The 19,062-nt window shown below is 40.9% G+C and overlaps 1 protein-coding gene across 1 annotated transcript in view; it reads right to left on the bottom strand.

The window, feature by feature from the left end:
• Positions 1–19,062, bottom strand: part of SMCHD1 (structural maintenance of chromosomes flexible hinge domain containing 1) — a 185,267-nt gene that overhangs the window by 42,877 nt on the left and 123,328 nt on the right. The window contains exons 31-34 of the mRNA XM_045005127.1: positions 16,331–16,410; positions 13,667–13,824; positions 2,252–2,367; positions 162–223 (exon numbers count right to left, since the gene is read on the bottom strand). Of these exons, the coding sequence (XP_044861062.1) occupies positions 162–223; positions 2,252–2,367; positions 13,667–13,824; positions 16,331–16,410 (416 nt within the window). The remainder of the gene's footprint in view (positions 1–161; positions 224–2,251; positions 2,368–13,666; positions 13,825–16,330; positions 16,411–19,062) is intronic.

Below are 19,062 nucleotides of genomic sequence, written 5' to 3'. Positions count from 1 at the left end.
TGTGAAGGAATTCATTCCATATGCATTATATCATGCCAATACATTAGAATATACCAGTTTCTCATCAATGATGTTGTCAAAATTAAAGCATTTCTCCAACAGCTATATTGTTAATGCTTACTCTATTCCGAACTCTAATTATAAAATGAGTTTGCTCAAACCTGAAGTAAAAGAAGCCTTCATCCTTGCCATCCTTGACTTTACTACAGCCAAGAGTTGTAACCTGAAAAGAACAGGATTTAAAAAAGTAAATGTAATAGATACAAATTTTTAAAGCACTTCATATGTAACATGCTATCAAGTCTTACTAAACATTAGGAATGTAAAAGTTTAACCGGTTAACTGATACGCTCAATGCTCATCGGTTACAGTTCCGCTGTCTCCCCACACACCCGAAGTTCCAGCTGCCGGCCTGTGGGGCTGGCACAGGGACACTGGTGGCGGCAGAGATCCCTGGGCGCAGGGCCGGCAGCGGGGATTCCCCCTAGTTCTCTGGTAAAACGTTTAACCAATAGAATTTCAATCAGTTACATGGGTAGGTTTTTTACATGCTGTTTACATTCCTACTAAACATCAGTTAAAAACTGTATGTTTGTTAAAAAATTTAAAAGCTTTTTCCATTAAAAAAGTTTTTTAAATTAAGAAAACTGAAATAGCAGTTTTCTGAAAGAACTTGTAATTTAGAAGCTATTTTGGTATTCTCAGTTCCTGCATAATAAAGATGAGTGAACTAATCGATATGTGAACACAGCACTGTTCCTTAGTATGCCAAGGAAAATTACCAAAGAGTTGTACCTGTTCTGTTCAGCCTTCAGAAGAAAAATGTTTTGTACAAAGAGCTATCTTCACTTCTAAGCATAAGAACAGCTAATGTTGCAATCAACCAAACAGAAGCTTAAATCATATGATGAAAAAAACTGCAATAAAATTTCTCTTACTGTAAATTGCTTCGGATTGATGGAGGAGCTCTGCTTACTGGCACATGCACAGAGGCTACTTGATGACTCCCCTCCTCCCCCCACTCTTCCTTCCCCAACAGGAAAGATTCCTGCTGAGGGGTGGTAGTCTAGTGGCATGGTCTGGGAGGCACTTTCAAAGTTTTTGTGAATAATACTGGAAAAGCTTAGGGTACAATTCTTGCCCCAGTGAAGGCAAGGAAAGCTTTTCATTGACTAAAGTGGGGGCAGGATTTCACGTCTAATACACATACATGAATTGTATAAAAAATCCCATATAAACAGGATGGAAGGAGGAAATTCTGGATTGGTGGATGCCCTCTTAAGAGATGACCAATATATAGATTTGTCCAACTTTCCAGCACATCTATGCTAATCCAGACAACTCTGATGTATCATTTGTAGATAACACACTAGAACGGAATCGCAGCTAAAAGCTGCAAACAAGTGTTATCTCTAGTAATGGTGTGGATACATGCTTTCCAAATTTTAGTGCAACATGTCCTGCTTCTCTTTGCCCATAAGGTCAACAAAGATCTGATGGACTGTGAATCTGCAATGCCAAAAGGCAAAATGTCTGTTTGGAGATTATTTTTATAGTTATTTTAACTCAGTGACAAATATAGGCTTTGGAAATTAAATCTTCAAACAAAGAGCATCAGATTGGCAAAAGGTAATACTTCACAACTCTTCTGACATCCTTATGGAGTACAAAGAGCCTCCTTTGGTTTTTAAGGTTTGGAGAATGGTGGCTTTTTACAGTAATATATTCATACTTCTTGTCTTAAGTACAGTAGAACCTGAAGTAAAACTTCAGTTATGTACACACTTACTTCAAAACAGTAGCTTTCCTTACTATTTAGAAAATTAATAGCAAAATGCTGTAATGGTAGTCTCATATTACTATATTTCATTATTTTAAAAATACATATTGTAGTACACATACTATTGCATTATCATATATTAAACAATTGTCAAAATACATAAAACGTAATTTGTAACAGGTCTCCCTTGAGTGTAAATTAGTGAGCTTCTGCTGAATAGCAACAACATTCCCAGCGTTGAAGTATTGCAGTTTTACTAGACAGACAGCTTAGTCTTGTTTAAAGTAATAGGGACAGCAGCTGGCGTGGACATAATTTTACTGAATGTACAAGAAATTTAACACTTAATAGCTGCAATCCAGAAAGAGACATTTCTCTAAACAAAGCACACAGAATTCCCTTCTGTGGAAAATGCTGTCTGTGTCATATTCACAGGACCAACATGTGTTATAACATTTTCCAATTACTCACATTAGCTGGTACTCTGTTTCCACTGCTTTGTCCTTCCCATATTTTCATAGAAACCCGGCCTGGATTAATATTTTTAATAATGTTGCTATCTTCAGAAATTACACTAACCATAAAATCTGCATAAATAAATAAATTAAAATGTTATTTTTCCAAGACTCAGTTTTACATTCAGAAACTCACGTCTAACCTCTTCAAGAATAATAAATGTAAAATATTACTGTCCTCCATCTCGCCCACCACAATTTTTCCTAGTCAGACCCCAAAATTGAGAATGAAAGTGTGTTAGGCCATGTTTAAATTGTGGCAGTGCAAACTAATTGTCCTTTAAAACAGAACACTGGAGAGAAAAAGTTTTATTTTAGAGAAACACAAAATGCTGTATTAGCATAATATATTTGTTAGGAGGCATCCAAGAATATTTCACAATTAATCTAAACACATATTTAAGAGCACTTTACGCTGTGCTACACAAACATGAGCTACAAAATAATGACTAAATATTTTCCCATTGACCCAAATATCGGAATATATTGGAAGGATAGAACAGGTCGTGCTGGTTGGGGAATGGCACTATATGTGAAAGAAAGCATAGAATCAAATGAAGTAAAAATCGTAAATGAATCAAATTGTACCATAGAATCTCTATGGATAGAAATTCCATGCTCTAATAATAAGAATATAGTGGTAGGGATATATTACCGACCACCTGACCAGGATGGTGATAGTAACTGTGAAATGCTCAGGGAGATTAGAGAGGCTATTAAAATAAATAACTCAATAATAATAATAGGGGATTTCAATTATCCCCATATTGACTGGGTACAGGTCACCTCAGGGCGGGATGCAGAGATTCTTGACACCTTAAATGACTGCTTCTTGGAGCAGCTGGTCCTGGAATCCACCAGAGGAGAGAGGCAATTTTTTATTTAGTTGTAAGTGGAGCACAGGATCAGGTCCAAGAGGTGAATATAGCTGGACCGCTTGGTAATAGTGAACATAATATAATTCAGTTTAACATCCCTGTGGCGGGGAATACTCCACAGCAGCCCAACACTCTAGCATTTAATTTCAGAAAGGGGAACTACACAAAAATGAGGAGGTTAGTGAAACAGAAATTAAAGGGTACAGTACCAAAAGTGAAATCTCTGCAAGCTGCATGGAAACTTTTTAAAGACCCCATAATAGAGGCTCAACTTAAATGTATACCCCAAATTAAGAGAACCAAAAAAGGGCCACTGTGGCTAAACAACAAAGTAAAAGAAGCAGTGAAAGGCAAAAAGGCAACCTTTAAAAAGTGGAAGTTAAATCCTAGTGAGGAAAATAGAAAGGAGCATACACACTGGCAAATGAAGTGTACAAATACAATTAGGAAGGCCAAAAAAGAATTTCAGGAACAGTTAGCCAAAGACTCAAAAAGTAATAGCAAATGTTGTTTTAAGTACATCAGAACCAGGAAGCCAGCTAAACAACCAGTGGGGCCACTGGACGATTGAGGTAATAAAGGAGCACTCAAGGACAATAAGGCCATTGCGGAGAAACTAAATTAATTCTTTGTGTCAGTCTTCACGGCTGAGGATGTGAGGGAGATTCCCAAACCTGAGCCATTCTTTTTAGGTGACACATCTGAGGAACTGTCCCAGATTGAGGTATCATTAGAGATGGTTTTGGAACAAATTGATAAATTAAATAGCAGTAAGTCACCAGGACCAGATGGTATTTACTCAAGAGTTCTGAAGGAACTCAAATGTGAAATTGCAGAACTACTAACTGTAGTCTGTAACCTATCATTTAACTCAGCTTCTGTACCAGATGACTTGAGGATAGCTAATGTGATGCCAATTTTTAAAAAGGGCTCCAGAGGTGATCCTGGCAATTACAGGCCTGTAAGCCTGACTTCTGTACTGGGTAAATTAGTTGAAACTATAATAAAGAACAATATTGTCAAACATATAAATGAACATAATTTGTTGAGGAAGAGTCAACATGGTTATAGTAAAGGGAAATCATGCCTCACCAATCTACTAGAATATCTCAACAAGCATGTGGACCAAGAGAATTCAGTGGATATAATGTACTTAGATTTTCAGAAAGCCTTTGACAAGGTCCCTCACCAAAGGCTCTTACACAAAGTAAGCTGCCACGGAATAAGAGGGAAGGTGCTCTGATGGATTGGTAACTGGTTAAAAGATAGGTAAAAGGGTAGATATGAATGGTCAGTTTTCAGAATGGAGAGAGGTAAATAGTGGTGTCCCCCAGGGGTCTGTTCTGGGACCAGTCCTATTCAACATATTCATAAATGATCTGGACAAAGGGGTAAACAGTGAGGTGGCAAAATTTGCAGATGATACAAAATTACTTAAGATAGTTAAGACCCAGGCAGACTGCGAAGAGCTACAAAAGGATCCCTCAAAATTGGGCAACAAAATGACAGATGAAATTTAATGTTGATAAATGCAAAGTAATGCACACTGGAAAACATAATCCCAACTATACATATAAAATGATGGGGTCTGGATTAGCTGTTACCACTCAAGAAAGAGATCTAGGAGTCATTGTGGATAGTTCTCTGAAAACATCCACTCAATGTGCAGCGGCAGTCAAAAAGGTGAACAGAATGCTGGGAATAATTAAGAAAGAGATAGGTAATAGGACAGAAAATATCATGTTGCCTCTATCCATGGTACACCCACATCTTGAATTCTGTGTGCAAATATGGTCAGCCCATCTCAAAAAAGATATATGGGAATTGGAAAAGGTTCAGAAAAGGGCAACAAAAATGATTAGGGGTATGGACCGGCTTCCGTATGAGAAGAGATTAATAAGACTGGGACTTTTCAGCTTGAAAAAAGAGACAGTGAAGGGGAGATATGATTGAGGTCTATAAAATCATGACTGGTGTAGAAAAAGTAGATAAGGAAGTGTTGTTTACTACTTCTCATAACACAAGAACTAGGGGTCACCAAATGAAATTAATAGGCAGCAGGTTTAAAACAAATAAAATGATCTAGTTCTTCACACAGCACACAGTCAACCTGTGGAACTCCTTGCCAGAGGACATTGTGAAGGCCAAGACCATAACAGGGTTCAAAAAAAGAACTGGATAAATTCATGGAGGATAGGTCCATCCATGGCTATTAGCCAGGATGGGCAGGAATGGTGTCCCTAGCCTCTGTTTGCCAGAAGCTGGGAATGAGCGATGGGGGATGGATCACTTGATGATTACCTCGTTCCCTCTGGGGCAACTGGCACTGGCCAATGTCGGAAGACAGGATATTGGGCTAGATGGACCTTTGGTCTGACCCAGTAGGGCCATTCTTATGTTCTTAGGACTGCCAGTGGCAGTAGGATTTGAACTATAGCAAGTGTATTGATACTTCAGCACAGTAGTACAACTATAACCCTTTCAATCTGAATACCAAAGGATTTAAACATAATAAAATGCTGGAATGTGGGGGCTTGAAAGCCTCTTTTTTCAATGGTTTACTACTAGTAGTCTAATAGCGGGAGGCTTTTTTGTTTAGTGTAAATAAAAAAGTGAACTGGCCTCTGCAAAAAACCTTTGGGAATTCAGAAATTGGAGAGGGGACTGGGTTGCTCCCCCAGACCTATTTTTGGCATCAACTATCTGCTCAGTGCCCCCAGAAGGACCCATAAATAGAATTTTCATAGATGCAACTTGCAGGTGTCACACAGCTAACAGTATATTCAATTGCACATTTAATCATAAAAAACAACATTAGAGAAAACAAAATACTAAAACTTTCCAAAAAATACTAATCTTAAAATAAAAATAAACTATGTAACAAGACTTTAAGCCAAATGAGTATCAGTAAGTCTTTCTTACTAAGGGTGTCTATCCTTACTGAGGTTTGTTGGGCCTTGTTGCTTATGAATTCATTGGAAAAAACTGAAGTTTACTTACTCGTAACTGGAGTTCTTCAAGATGACTCTACTCTTTTAAGTGTGACAAAGCAATGAGCCAACTGATGCAGACTAAAGGTGAAACCTCCTCTAAGCAGTGCCTCACCCCTTCCTTCAGTGCATCGGACATTGAGGGAAAAGTTATAAAAGGGGGTGCTGAGAAACCAAGAAAACACTCTGAGAAAAAGGAGAAGGTGGGTGGGAAGTATGATTATATGGCAGAGTTACCTTGAAGAACTTTGGTTACAGATAAGAAACCTTCATTTCCTTGAGTAGTTCTGCATATTATGGGTAGTTTGGCAGAGAGTGCAGTAAACTCAGGAGGTCAGAACAGAGTCTAATAACATGAAAAACTGAAGCACAGCTCTACCAAAATGAGCATCCACTTTTGAAGCCAAATCCAAAGCATAATGTCCAGTAAACATATGGACTGACTTTCAAGTAGCAGTCCCATAAATTTCCCAAATTGGAAAATTTTTAAGACAAGCAAAAGATGCTGCTACTGCTACGGCGCTAGTAGAAGGAGCTCTCATACCACAAGGCACAGAAGCTGCTGATAACATGTAACATTCAAGGATACATTGTTTTACCCAGCTAGAAATAGTTTAAGAAGATACATGATAATCCCAATGATTTTTTAGATTTTATTTTTATTGTTTTATAAAAAATATAAACACACAATGAAACAAAACACATAAATTAATGCACAAGATGGAAATAGAATCATAGGACTGGAAGGGACCTCGAGAGGTCAACTGATCCAAGTCCCCTGCACTTATGGCAGGACTAAGTATTATCTAGAACATTCCTGACAGGTGTTTGTCTAACCTGCTCTTAAAAATTTCTAATGACGGAGATTCCACAACCTCCCTAGGCAATTTATAGCATATAAATAACAAAATTCAACGTTCATTATTCACAAAACCTGGAAACAAAACAGAAGCCCCTGAACCTATAGAGGTCACATAGGGCATCAAGTATTAAAGTGACTGATCGGATAAGTGAGAACATAACCCATGAGTATCAGGGACTAATATATACTAAATAGCAAAAGTATGCAATAATTTCACGTGTGACCAGATAGCCTCATATTTTTTCCAAATGTTTCTATTAGTCAGCCATTTTTTCCCCACTAAAACTTTGTAGAGAGCTCAATAAGCCAGCCTGTGTATGAGAGAAGAATTGCAGATTTCCAGTTTCTCAAAATAAGTTCTATTGTGGCCACTATATCCAGTTAACATTAAGAAATGGATTGCATTAACTAGTAGTTACTGCAATCCATTTCTTAATGTTAACTGGTAACACCAACTCATTCAGCACCCTTAACACACACAAATTTGGAGAAGGAAAGATAGTGACATTAAGTTCTTGAGAAAGTACTAAATGTGGCATTCCAGAACACATGCATTTTTTGACACATATAGAGGTAACAAGCCTTGTGGATGGGGGAAGCAGTAGATGTGGTATATCTTGACTTTAGTAAAGCCTTTGATACTGCCTTGCATGACCTTCTCATAAACAAACTAGGGAAATGCAACCTAGATGGAGCTACTATATGGTGAGTGCAAAACTGGTTGGAAAACCGTTCCAAGCGTAGTTATCAGTGGTTCACAGTCATGCTGGAAGGGCATAACAAGTGGGGTCCCGCAGGCATCAGTTCTGGGTTCGGTTCTATTCAATATCTTCATCAATGATTTAGATAATGGTATACAGAGTACACTTAGAAAGTTTGTGACTGATACCAAGCAGTGCTTTGGAGGATAGGATTAAAATTCAAAATGATCTGGACAAACTAGAGAAATGGTCTGAAGTAAATAGGATGAAATTCGATAAGGACAAATGCAAAGTACTCCATTTAGGAAGAAACAATCAGTTTCACACATACAAAATGGGAAATGGCTGCCTAGGAAAGAGTACTGCAGAAAGGGATCTGGGGGTCATAGTGGACCACAAGCTAAATATAAAAGTCAACAGTGTAACGCTGTTGCAAAAAAGGCAAACATCCTTCTGGGATGTAGTAGCAGGAGTGTTGTAAGCAAGACAAGAGAAGGGATGGAGTATCCAACTTTGATTATCTCCAGCACCCATATATCTATAGTGATGGATTGCCTGACTGGGTAGCAGGAACTTAAATGCTCTCTGAATGGCTGGGAGATGGTAGTTCTCAGTGTTGAAAGTTGTGGGGGTCTCAAGCCCTCAACCAACCTCTCAAACTTGCTGCCTGGCTAACGGTTGATGAGATACGGTAGATAGATGACAACCTTCAAATCACCTTGGAGGCTGTTCTTTCCGGGCTTGTGGCTCGTATTGCCTGTGTATCTGTGCATATGGTGTGGACTGGAATCTCTGTGGGTTGAAATACCTTCCTTGTCTTCTCTTTGTACTGGAGTATAGATACACAGGGACTTCAGAGTCACCTCAAGTCCTGGAGAGTGTGCAGAGACTCATCCATTTTGGCTGCGAAGAGTTTGGACCCTTTGAAAGGCAGGTCCTTCACTGTTGCTTGCACTTCTTTGGGAATGCCAGAGAGATGCAGTCAGGATGCCCTTCTCATTATGATCGCAGTGGCTGTAGATCATGCTGCTATATCTTCAGAGTCTAGGACAGCGTGCAGTGCTGTCCTGGAGATCAGCTGGCACTCAGAAATGAGTGCACTGAATTGCTTTTTTTCTTCTCAGGGGAGAAATTCAATAAAATCTGATATTTTGCCATAATATGTGTGGTCGTATTTTGCTAATAACGCTTAATAATTAGCAATTCTAAGGTGAAGTATCACTGAGGAATAAGCTTTTCGGCCAAAAAAGTTGAGTCTCTTCTGGACTTTGTCATGTGGTGTGTTTTGGGGGTATGATTATCTGCCCCTTTCATTAACAGCATCCACTAACAGGGAGTTTGGTGTGGGATGTGAAAAAAGAAACTGTTCCCTTTGCAGGGACATAATATTTCCTGTTGGACCTCTTGGAGGTTGGAACAATTGTTGCAGGGGTCTGCCAGATGTGTTTGACAAGTTCCATGATTGCATCATTCGTGGGTTAAGCGATTATGGATGATGCTGACGTTTGCAGGATGTCAACGAGCTTATGTTGTGAATCCTGCACTTCCTCCAGGGAGATGTCAAGGGAACCTGCAACTCTCCTATAGAGATCCTGGAAATGTCTAAAGTCGTCCCCCGCGTTGGGAGGAGGGGGCATGATGGTGTTATCTGGGACACACGAAGAAAAATGGATTGTTGGTTTGACTTCCTGGTCAAAGATTTCTTCCTGTTAGCTTGTCATCTCTTCAGGGAGTTCAGATGGTCCTGGTACCGAAAGCACAGGTGACTGCTGTGTATCCTCCCTGTTTGGGGTAGGAGGTTTGAGGTGGTGTGGGGGATATGCCATCCATGGGGCCCAATACTGCCACCATGGAGGGAAGGGCATAGGAACCATCCAAAGGTGCCCGTAACACTGTTGTTCTTTGGCCCCTGTATAGTACCCCTGGTGTGGCAGGGCCGGTTTGATCGTTTCATGGGTAGGAGAAGAGCAGTGCGAGGGGTATGTCTCTCCCTCGTTCTCATCCTCATCATCGCTCGAAAATGGGGGAGCAGATGGCAGTGGAGTGGTGGGGTGGCTCGGTACCGACAGTGCTGTAGTGATCTCAGTGCCAGGAATGGGAGAGTCAGTTGTCAAGGACACCATAAGGTCTCTGGGAAGGAAGAATTGTTGTGGTGTCAACTGCTTCAGTGCCGTTGATGTGGTAATGGTGGATACTGGCTGCTGTGGAGCTGTTGTAAGGGTGCATTTGTCAACTGCGCTATACTGACAGGAGGTAACAGCATAGGCTGCAGTTGTTTTGATGTGCCCGGTGTTGAGTGTCGGGATGGCTCCGCCAGTGCCGAGACATGGGGTTTCTGTTTCCCCTTGGTGCCTTCATTGGAGCTAGCTCTCTTGACATCTTGAGCTCTTACGGTACCGGAAGGTCCCGTTATCTTGGCTGTGGTGCTTGTTGGTACCGACAAGGTCTCTCAGTTTGGGGGATGCTGTTTCTTGATCGTTTCTCGAGCTGGTGAGGACAATGTACACTTCTTAACCAACTTTTTAGCAGGGTGGTCGCATGAGTCACAGACAAAGAAGAGCCCTTTCAGAGGCTGCAGTTTGTGAACTGTGTCCCGGGGGTGTCCGTGCTTCTGGCTCAGATGCTGGGTGGAGACGTTTCTCTATGAGCAGCAGTTTAAGCTGCAAGTCTCTGGCTTGTGTGGTCCGGGCTGTCAGTTTGTGACAATGTGGGCATTTTTGAGGCATGTGTGCGTCACCTAAGCGACGAACACACAGAGTGTCCATCTGAAAGCAGTATTAAAAGCCTGCAGGTGAGGCAGTGCTTAAAGACCGGTGAGTTGGGCACGCCCCCGAGGGAGTATTTAAACACTACTCTGCCAGTTAAATGAAATGCCAACTTCTACTGAGGGAAAGAAAAACTTTTTTTTTTAAACGAGAAAAAGAAATGGGGAGAAAAACGAGGAAGACAAATTATCCATTCGAAGTAGAACTAATGGAAAAGGGGTAAATTACTAAGCTCTGAGGTGCTGCTGAATGCTCTGACTCAAGCCAAAGGCGGTAGAGAAGGAACTGAGGGAGGGTTGGTTGCACAGCACTAGTTAACCACCTGAGGCAGTGCAAGACAGTGCAAGACTGCGCACGTGCAACCCAATAAGGCACTGCTCCCACAAATCTCCAATTACAAGTGCAAGGGTGCTCAAACACCTAAAGTAGAGCACCCACAGGGAGAAGAAGGTCTCCTTCTGATGCTCTTAAGGCCCTCCTGTCAAATGAAACCACTTTTCACTTTTAGCTTGTTCCATATATCTAGCTCTGCCATTCTGGGGGAGGAGAGAGGAACTTGGTGATCCCTTTTCAGAAAAGATCTTCCATCACCATCTATTTTTAAAGAGTTTACAAATTTTGTCCCAGAGAAGAAAAAAAGTAGAAAAACTGCTCGCTGCTGGTCCAAAATTAAATTTTTGAAATCCAGGAAATGAAAATTAAGGGACAACTGGCTGGAAGCCAAGTATCTGAAGAAGGATTATTTAGGATATGGCCTAGTGGAGAAGTCTGAGCTGCCTATGGTATAGAGACTGAGGTGCAATCTAAGTATCTGACTGGGAGAAAAGTAAGGGTCCAAAAATCTGAACTTAACTCTTGGAATAACTCTGGCAGAAGATGAAAACACTGCTCTGTCTGGAAAGAACTGAAGAAAGGGAGGAGAATGAATCCAATAATTTTGTGTGCTCACCCTGCAAATGGAAGTCACAGCAACGAAAAAGGGAAAATACGCCATAAATTCAAAGGCCTGGCTTGACATGAGTAACTGGACATTGGTGAGGCCTCATTTCTTGGGAGATATGATTAGGGAGGTAAATGGATCAGCAGGCTAGAAACTGAATTCCTGTACCCACATCCTACGTTTGAGCCTGATCAACTCAAGGGTAGTTTGACTGAATGCCAACAAAGAAATCTCAATGACATCTGAGCTGAGTTCTTAGGATCCAAGTAAATAAGAGCTCAGAGGCTACTAGGTGAATAAGGTCTCAGAAGCTACCCCAACATACCCATAACATTCAAAACCAATCATAGGTTTTGGGAACATAACAGCCATTTCCCATAAAAACAGCATTAAATATCCTTTCCCTGGATTAGATTAGAGGTGTATATTTGGGAAAGTTAACTTTAAACACCTGTAGCAGGAACTGAAGGGCATGCTGGAGGGAATAGTTGCTTATACAAAGATGCTTCCTTTTTTCATCCCCTCCGAGAGAAGCTATATTCAAGATCCCATAATATTTATAACTGCAGTGGATGATTGGCTCCTGGAGAGGTAGTCAGCAATGTGGGGGGAGAGGGGTCCTCCAACAGATTCTCTTTCAGATATCAAGTCTATTCAATTTCTCAAGGCTGTTAGTGCCAGGTACTTTGGATTAGAAAACTGGGTGGGGAAACGGGATCAAGAGAAGATGCAGCTTCAATTGGTGCAAGACACACATACTCAGTACATCAGAAAAATCAGGACTTGGTGAAGCCATTACTGTGACAGTAAAAGTATTTCCACCAGGTCCAGCCTGATTTTCCACCATCCTTGGTTAATCTGAGTAATAAAATGGAAACAGTTTCCTAGTTTTTTCTTTCCAACAGTAGGAGAATGAATCTGTCAAGGATTTTGAGAGTGAAGTTCCTGGAGACCAACACAGGGAGTTTGGTTGTCTTGTGTGGAGCAAACCAATCAATGCTTAGAGTTCCACACTATGACAAATTTCATTGAGCACCTGCAGGTGCATACTTGGAATATGGGAGTTTTGCTCAGGCAGTGGATTATAACATTCTTTGAATTTGAGGTAAATGACTGAAAAAAGCAATGTGGATTTTTCTACCCAAGTGTCAAGGGAAGGGATTTCAGACAAGGGCTTGGTCTGAGACTACCTCCCAGTTATACATATGGCACTGCAGTCAATTTGTCTAATACCGGCTTTTAGGCAAGAAGGATAAGGTGGATAATGTGGAACGCCAGCACATTGATACTGGACTTCCTCTAAATAGGAGTCAGATCTCCTGCACTGCTGTTATCTGGGTGAGCTCTACCAGCTTGTGACATTCATGGTGATGCAAGAGGAGGACTGTCAGGACAAAAACTGAATCTCCTCCATACCCAGGGGAGAAATGGTAGCAGAGGTGAGATTCCCAGTCTATAGAGCAACATCTTCAGAAAAGAGAAAGAGCCAGTGACTGAGAAAAACACCTCAGAGTGGGCACAAATGGAACCAGCCCACAAGACCAATTCTGTATACATTGCAAAGAGGCCCACAAGTTGAAGGACTATTTAATTTAGATTATTTTTTTTGGTAGAGGAAAAGAAAGTGGAGTAAGACCGAGAGGGGCATGATGACTAAGACTTTGTCTATACTGACACTTTGTTGGCAAAACTTTTGTCGTTCAGGGGTGTTTTTTTTAACACCCTCCTGAAGGACAAAAGTTTTACAGATGAAAAGCGCTGGTGTGAACAGCGCTTTGTCGATAAGAGTGTTCTCTCGCCTACAAAGCCACTTCCACTAGTGGGGGTGGGGCGGGGGGTTGGAAGTTTTTTGTTGTCAGGAGAGCTCTCTCCTGCTGACAAACAACAGCTACACTGTGCGCCTTTTAGTGGCACAGCCATTGACTAAAGACATCTCTTCTCTTCCAGGCTTTTAGCAGGCATCAGGCAAAAATTGGGCAAAAAGGGCAAAACTGGAACTTCTGTCAATCATTTCACATATTGCCTCCTGTTTCTCGATAGGTGAAGCCAAAATGCTGATTGGAAAGGCTTTTGCCAGTCAGGTATAATGGAATATTAGCTAAAAGGGATGTATGAAAATCACTTTTTACAGACATCAAAAGCCATAATTTATTTGGCTGGCTGGTTTCCAAAAATTACACAACCCCGCCCCCCCCTCGCCCCAAACCAAAAGCTAATTTAAATACAGCTACTCACCAGGGAAGGTACTTCCTGCTGCAAAAGAAGCATTTTTGTCATACTTAACATTCAAACACACAGGTTTCTCAGGGTCAGGCAGGACATTGAACTTGATTATAGGGCAATCTAATGTGTTCCTGTTGTATGAGGCTTTAAGCTGTAACGTATGCTCTCCCCTGAAACATACAGCAATCATATAACAAATTGTTATAATGCAATAAGTTAATAGCAGTTTTTCAAAAGCTGTTTAAATGGATTTTCATAAAGGTACTTGTGACTTATTTGGCTTTCCGAGCTTACAATATTCTCCTCCCCACGCCCACTTCTATCATTGATATAAAAAATTATAGTAAAGGCAAAAACCTAGTATTAATGCAAGGTTAGAAATATCATGAGTCAAGAAATGTCTAAAATTTAAGATGTTCTCAAAACTAACTATGCACTAATGAGAGTTATTTGCATTTACTTTTGCTTTAATATTCCACCATTTTGACCAATTCTCAACCCCCTTTTCAGGATCTGACTTGTAGGACAGTTAGATTAGGACTGGAAGGAGAGAGAGTTATTTAAAAGGTCACCTGAGAGAAATATGTTCTAAACCATTCCCAGTCCTTGCTAGCCAAGGATCGAAGCTGAACACAGGCCTCACACCTAGCAACATACACTGAGACTATTAGACCATGAAGAGGTCATTAACTTCATAATACAGAAATCTGAGGGTTTTTTTTTTTTTTACAACACTACATTTTTAACTATGGTGAAAGACTCAAACATTTTTCTTCAAACTTAAAATGTTATTCTTGTTCAAAATATCAAGTTAAAAATGCAAAAATATTAACTGATATAAAAACTGTAAGCATCAAAACAGAAAAGTGTGTGTTTACGTCATCCTCAGATATTTTTGCGTAACATGGAGCTGTTTTGGCTCTTTGGAAAAATTATTACAAACAGCTTAGTTACTGAGTACTACAATTATTGGATCCACAGATCTCCTCTGGGCCACCTGGCTGGCTTAGACGTATTAAAAATTGTTATAGTTTATCTTGGGTTGAATGTCTCAAACCATGCTCCCTGTGTCACCAAGACTGGACCTATAAAAGGAAACAAGTTGGCCTCAGTCCCTTAGTTTCTGTCTGCTTATATGGAATGCAGGAGTCTTTAAAGAAAAAAAAAATAACAGCAACTAATTTGTGGTAGAAATATACGTGGAAAACTCTAGGCTACTTAACAGGACCTGTAACTATATTTCTCTTTCATTCCAATGCGCCTTAAAATTTCCACTCCAGGACCTTCTCTAGTCTGGGAAAAACGTATTTGTTTAAAAAAAGTTAGCAAAAACATTTTAACGAATATTTTTAAACATCGCTTGATACTCCTCTAAAAATTAATGTTATTGACTTTAACACGTTAGTTGCGTATGGTCAACCCTAGGCAGTAACACATTTTTAAAGATGTTAAACCCCTATCTACACTAGGTGCTACATGATGGTTAAAATGTGCATTTTTAGAGATTTTTTTCCACATCTAAAAAAAAATCCCGTAAACAAAAGCAGCAGCTTCTCTTGGCAGACGTATGGAGTAAGCTATTACATTATATATATATATATATATATATATATATAAAGTGTTTATGAAATGGCTTTCTCAAAGCTGAACAATTAGTCTAGCCTATGCACCCAAACAATAAGTTACTCCTCAGGGAATTCTGAGCCAAAAAATAAAAAATTCTGCACACAATATTTTAAAATTCTTCAAAATTCTGCATATTTTATTTGTCAAAACAACACAATATAATCACACCAGTTTCAATTATTTTTGGTCATTTATTTCAAAATATGTGTTAGCATGTCTGTAACAATACAGGCAACAAAGAAAAATTCAGGAAATGTTTGACAAATTCATTAGTAGGCATATTAATAATAATTCATTTAAACTACAATATAGAACCATATTTCCCACACCTCTCAGAACCAGTGCAAAGGCTTGGGGGAGTTAGGGGTAACGGAGGAGCTGAGGGAGAGGGAAGTAAACTGCTGGAAAGGAGATTGGGTGTGAACTTGGAGGGTTGGTGGGTCTTGGTGGGAAAAGTATGGAACAGATTTTTTGAGGGGATGGGGAGGGATTGTTAGGGAGCTTCCCCCATGCAGACCCTGGCTGACCCCCTAGCCTCTCCCATTCAGTCAGGCACATCTGCCCCTGCCCCCATGTGTTCCTGCACTCCCATGTGTCCCCATAAGCCCTGTCTCCTGACCTGGCCTGGCCAGCGCTGAGAAGTAGGCAGGCTCTTTCTTATCCCTAGCTGGCTGGGAGCTGCTGCTATGTTCTATTGCCACTGTGCCCTATAGTGGGCAAAAGGCAGAACTGCATAAGTTATTTTCTGCTGGGAGCTGCTGCTGTTCTTGCACCTCAGTGCTCTCTGGTAGGCAAATGGCATAACTGTAGCAACATTTAATCAGAAGCCTTTTTTCCTGTGCAAAAAATAAAAAATGTGTGTGGCTCATTAATTATGTGCACACGCAGTAGTGCAGAATTCCCCCAGGAGTAAATAAGTTAAGTGTTTGCACTTAGTTGCCAGAAAGTCATCTAGAGTTACTTTAGTAAACATGCAACTAACTAACTTAAAAATATCTAATAAGAGTCTTTTCAGAAGTTAACTTTTGTCTATACATTTACATTACTTACCTGGGTGCATGAATACTAATTATTCCCAGATTAGCCCTACCATTTTCATCTGTTTTATGTTGTTGGCTTGAAGGAATGATCTGTCAAGAGAGTTGAAGGTTGTCAAGACTTTTTTTCTTGTAATGAGACAGAAGTAGTGTCAAGTCTTATATTACACCAAAAATAGAAGTTTTCCCTTTTTCTATCATACTTTATTTCAACTCAATACCTTGCCTTGTATTCTGACAATTCAGCTCTTTTTTTATACTGTGCCTCTCCTGACTCTTATGATTTAATGAAGATTTTAACAGGTTCTGGAATATCCTTGACCAGTATTTAAGTCATTTTGTCTGACTAAGCAGAATTTGGTTTAATTAACCAGTTTATATATTTTACTATGGTTATATGTTTTGTTATATTCTGATGTCAATTTAGTTATTCTGTAGTATATGCTAATTGGGATATATTTTAAGTTGCTTGCACCCTCTACAAATGGCCTCCCACTTCTCATTTGTATCTATCTAGATTTGTTTAGAGTTTGAGGGTGATTACAATACAGAACGTTACAGACATAACTGGTATATATGGCTATGAAATAAAGATATACTATGTACACATACTACTACAAATGCGCATGCCCAGTGGAATACACAAAGGGACCAGTGCTCAAAAAAACTGACAACTGCATACCACGCCAATTCACTATTCACTGAGTGTAAGGACTGAGAACTTATTTGAAAATCCTGTTAGCAGCTTCTCCCCTCATTCAAAACAAATGGGTAATGCCTCTCACCTGTGGAATTTAGAGGTAGGCAAATATTATTGCTGAGAAGTAGCAAGTAGTGATTCACAGAAGTAGCATGGGAAAGGATAAAGAATTTTAATCCAGAAGGATAACAGGCAGAATAGAAGTTATCCCATATAAAGGCAAAAGGGAATTTGGAAACCAATCAAGTAGTACCTTTCTTCCAAAGATGCCTCTTCAGAGGAAGAGAAACCTATTTTGTCAGTTTTTCTCATACGAGGTTCAGACACGTTCTTTTCACATGCCACAGTGGATCTTGTAGAAGAAGCCCTGATTCCCTCTGTGAATGGTTTCCCAAATGCCTATCAGACCAACTGGTGCAACATTAATATCTAGCAACTTTGAAAACCTAAGGCCTTGACTCTTTGGATGGAATCGAAACAGGATACATTTGCCACATGTACTTTGCAGGTTCAAGATGTATCTTTAGATTTCTAGGGATGCCCATTTATGCTATGACCTCACAAAGGAGTGCTAAGGATTGGAACAAAATGATGAAAGAACGATTTCCCAAGAATTGTGGAAAAAAATCATACTTTGGGCAGAAAGCTTTCTGAAACTATGACAATATTTTCCCCAATAGCAGCAGTGTATATTTTGTATAGAGAGAACAAATGAAGAATGTCTTTCAGAGGCAATGGCAACTAAAAAGGCTAGCCACAGGCTTGTCTAATCTGTCATTTTGTTTAGTCTTGATACCTCAGACTCAGATAGGGAGTCCAATATGCTGGCATAAAGAACGGCACTAATGCTGGTACCCTATTTCCTATGATGTTTAGGTGTAGGACTTCAACCAATCTGCCTGGGAAAACTCTAGAATAGCTGAGATCACAAGAATTTTGTGATTATTATTCTGGTAGCATCTAAAGTCCAGTGCTTCTGGAGCGAAACAACAAACAGGAACGGTGTCAATGTTCGTGTTGCGACTGGCTACGATAGCCCCTGAGACGAGGACCTTCGGCGTCACCTGACTCGGACCCGTCGGTGTCCGCTCCTCAAGGCAGAGTGGTGGCTGGACTCTATCAGTCGAAACCCAACCAGACAACCTGGGGGGGGGGGTGTGTGATAGCGACCTGCATGGACTATGCACGGGCTGGTTGCTGAGTGGCGAACGGCATCAGGAACATTCCCTCGACTGTGACCGGTATCGAGTTGGGGGCAACTGCAGAGATCCCAGCATCAGCTTGCCTCTGACTGCAGGACCAACATTGGCGGTGCTCCTGATACCGGCATGGACATAACGTCCTGGGCCGCTTGCAGGGCCTCTGGCATGGAACGCATCTGGAGAAGCCTGCTCCGGAAATGGGCCAGGCTACTCCACTCGACCTGAGTCGGAGGCCTAGAGGCCGATGGGGACCGAGGACTGCCTAACATGGGTCTAGCCTCTTCCCCAGTCTTACTCCAGTGCTGTGGCGGAGAAGGCCTCTCCTTAGCCTTCTTGGCATGCCCTGCGAACGGGGAGCGGTGCCAACTGGTAAATGGTGCTGGGGGGTTGCAGTGCACCGACACCGTGGTACCCAGTGCTGACTTGAAGCGGCGCGCCGGAGTCGGGGTCAATGCCGACTCCATCAGGATGGCCCAGAGCCTAATGTCTCTCTCTTGGTCCAAGTCTTGAACAACTTGCAAATCTTGCAGCGATTGCTGAGATGGGTTTCACCCAAACAGTGTAAACAGTCTGCGTGCAGATCACTCACTGGCACTGGTCGCCTACAAATGTTGCATGACTTAAAACCAAGGACGCGGGGCATGCCTCGGCCCAGGCGCACTAACTAAACTAAAATAAAACTAATCCAACTACTAACTACAGGTACTATACACTGAACGAACAAGAGTTCTGGGGAATAGCTGCAGCAAAGCTGGAGCAGAGCAGTTCCAAAGCACCTTCACTGGTGGCAAGAAGGAACTGAGGGTGGGGAGAGCATGCAGCGCCCCTAATACCGTGCCATGG

The sequence above is a fragment of the Mauremys mutica genome, chromosome 2 (genome assembly GCF_020497125.1).
Source record: "Mauremys mutica isolate MM-2020 ecotype Southern chromosome 2, ASM2049712v1, whole genome shotgun sequence".
NCBI lineage: Eukaryota > Metazoa > Chordata > Testudines > Geoemydidae > Mauremys > Mauremys mutica.
The sequence above is the reverse complement of the archived record's forward strand: the minus strand, read 5'-3'. Positions and strand labels throughout refer to the sequence as shown.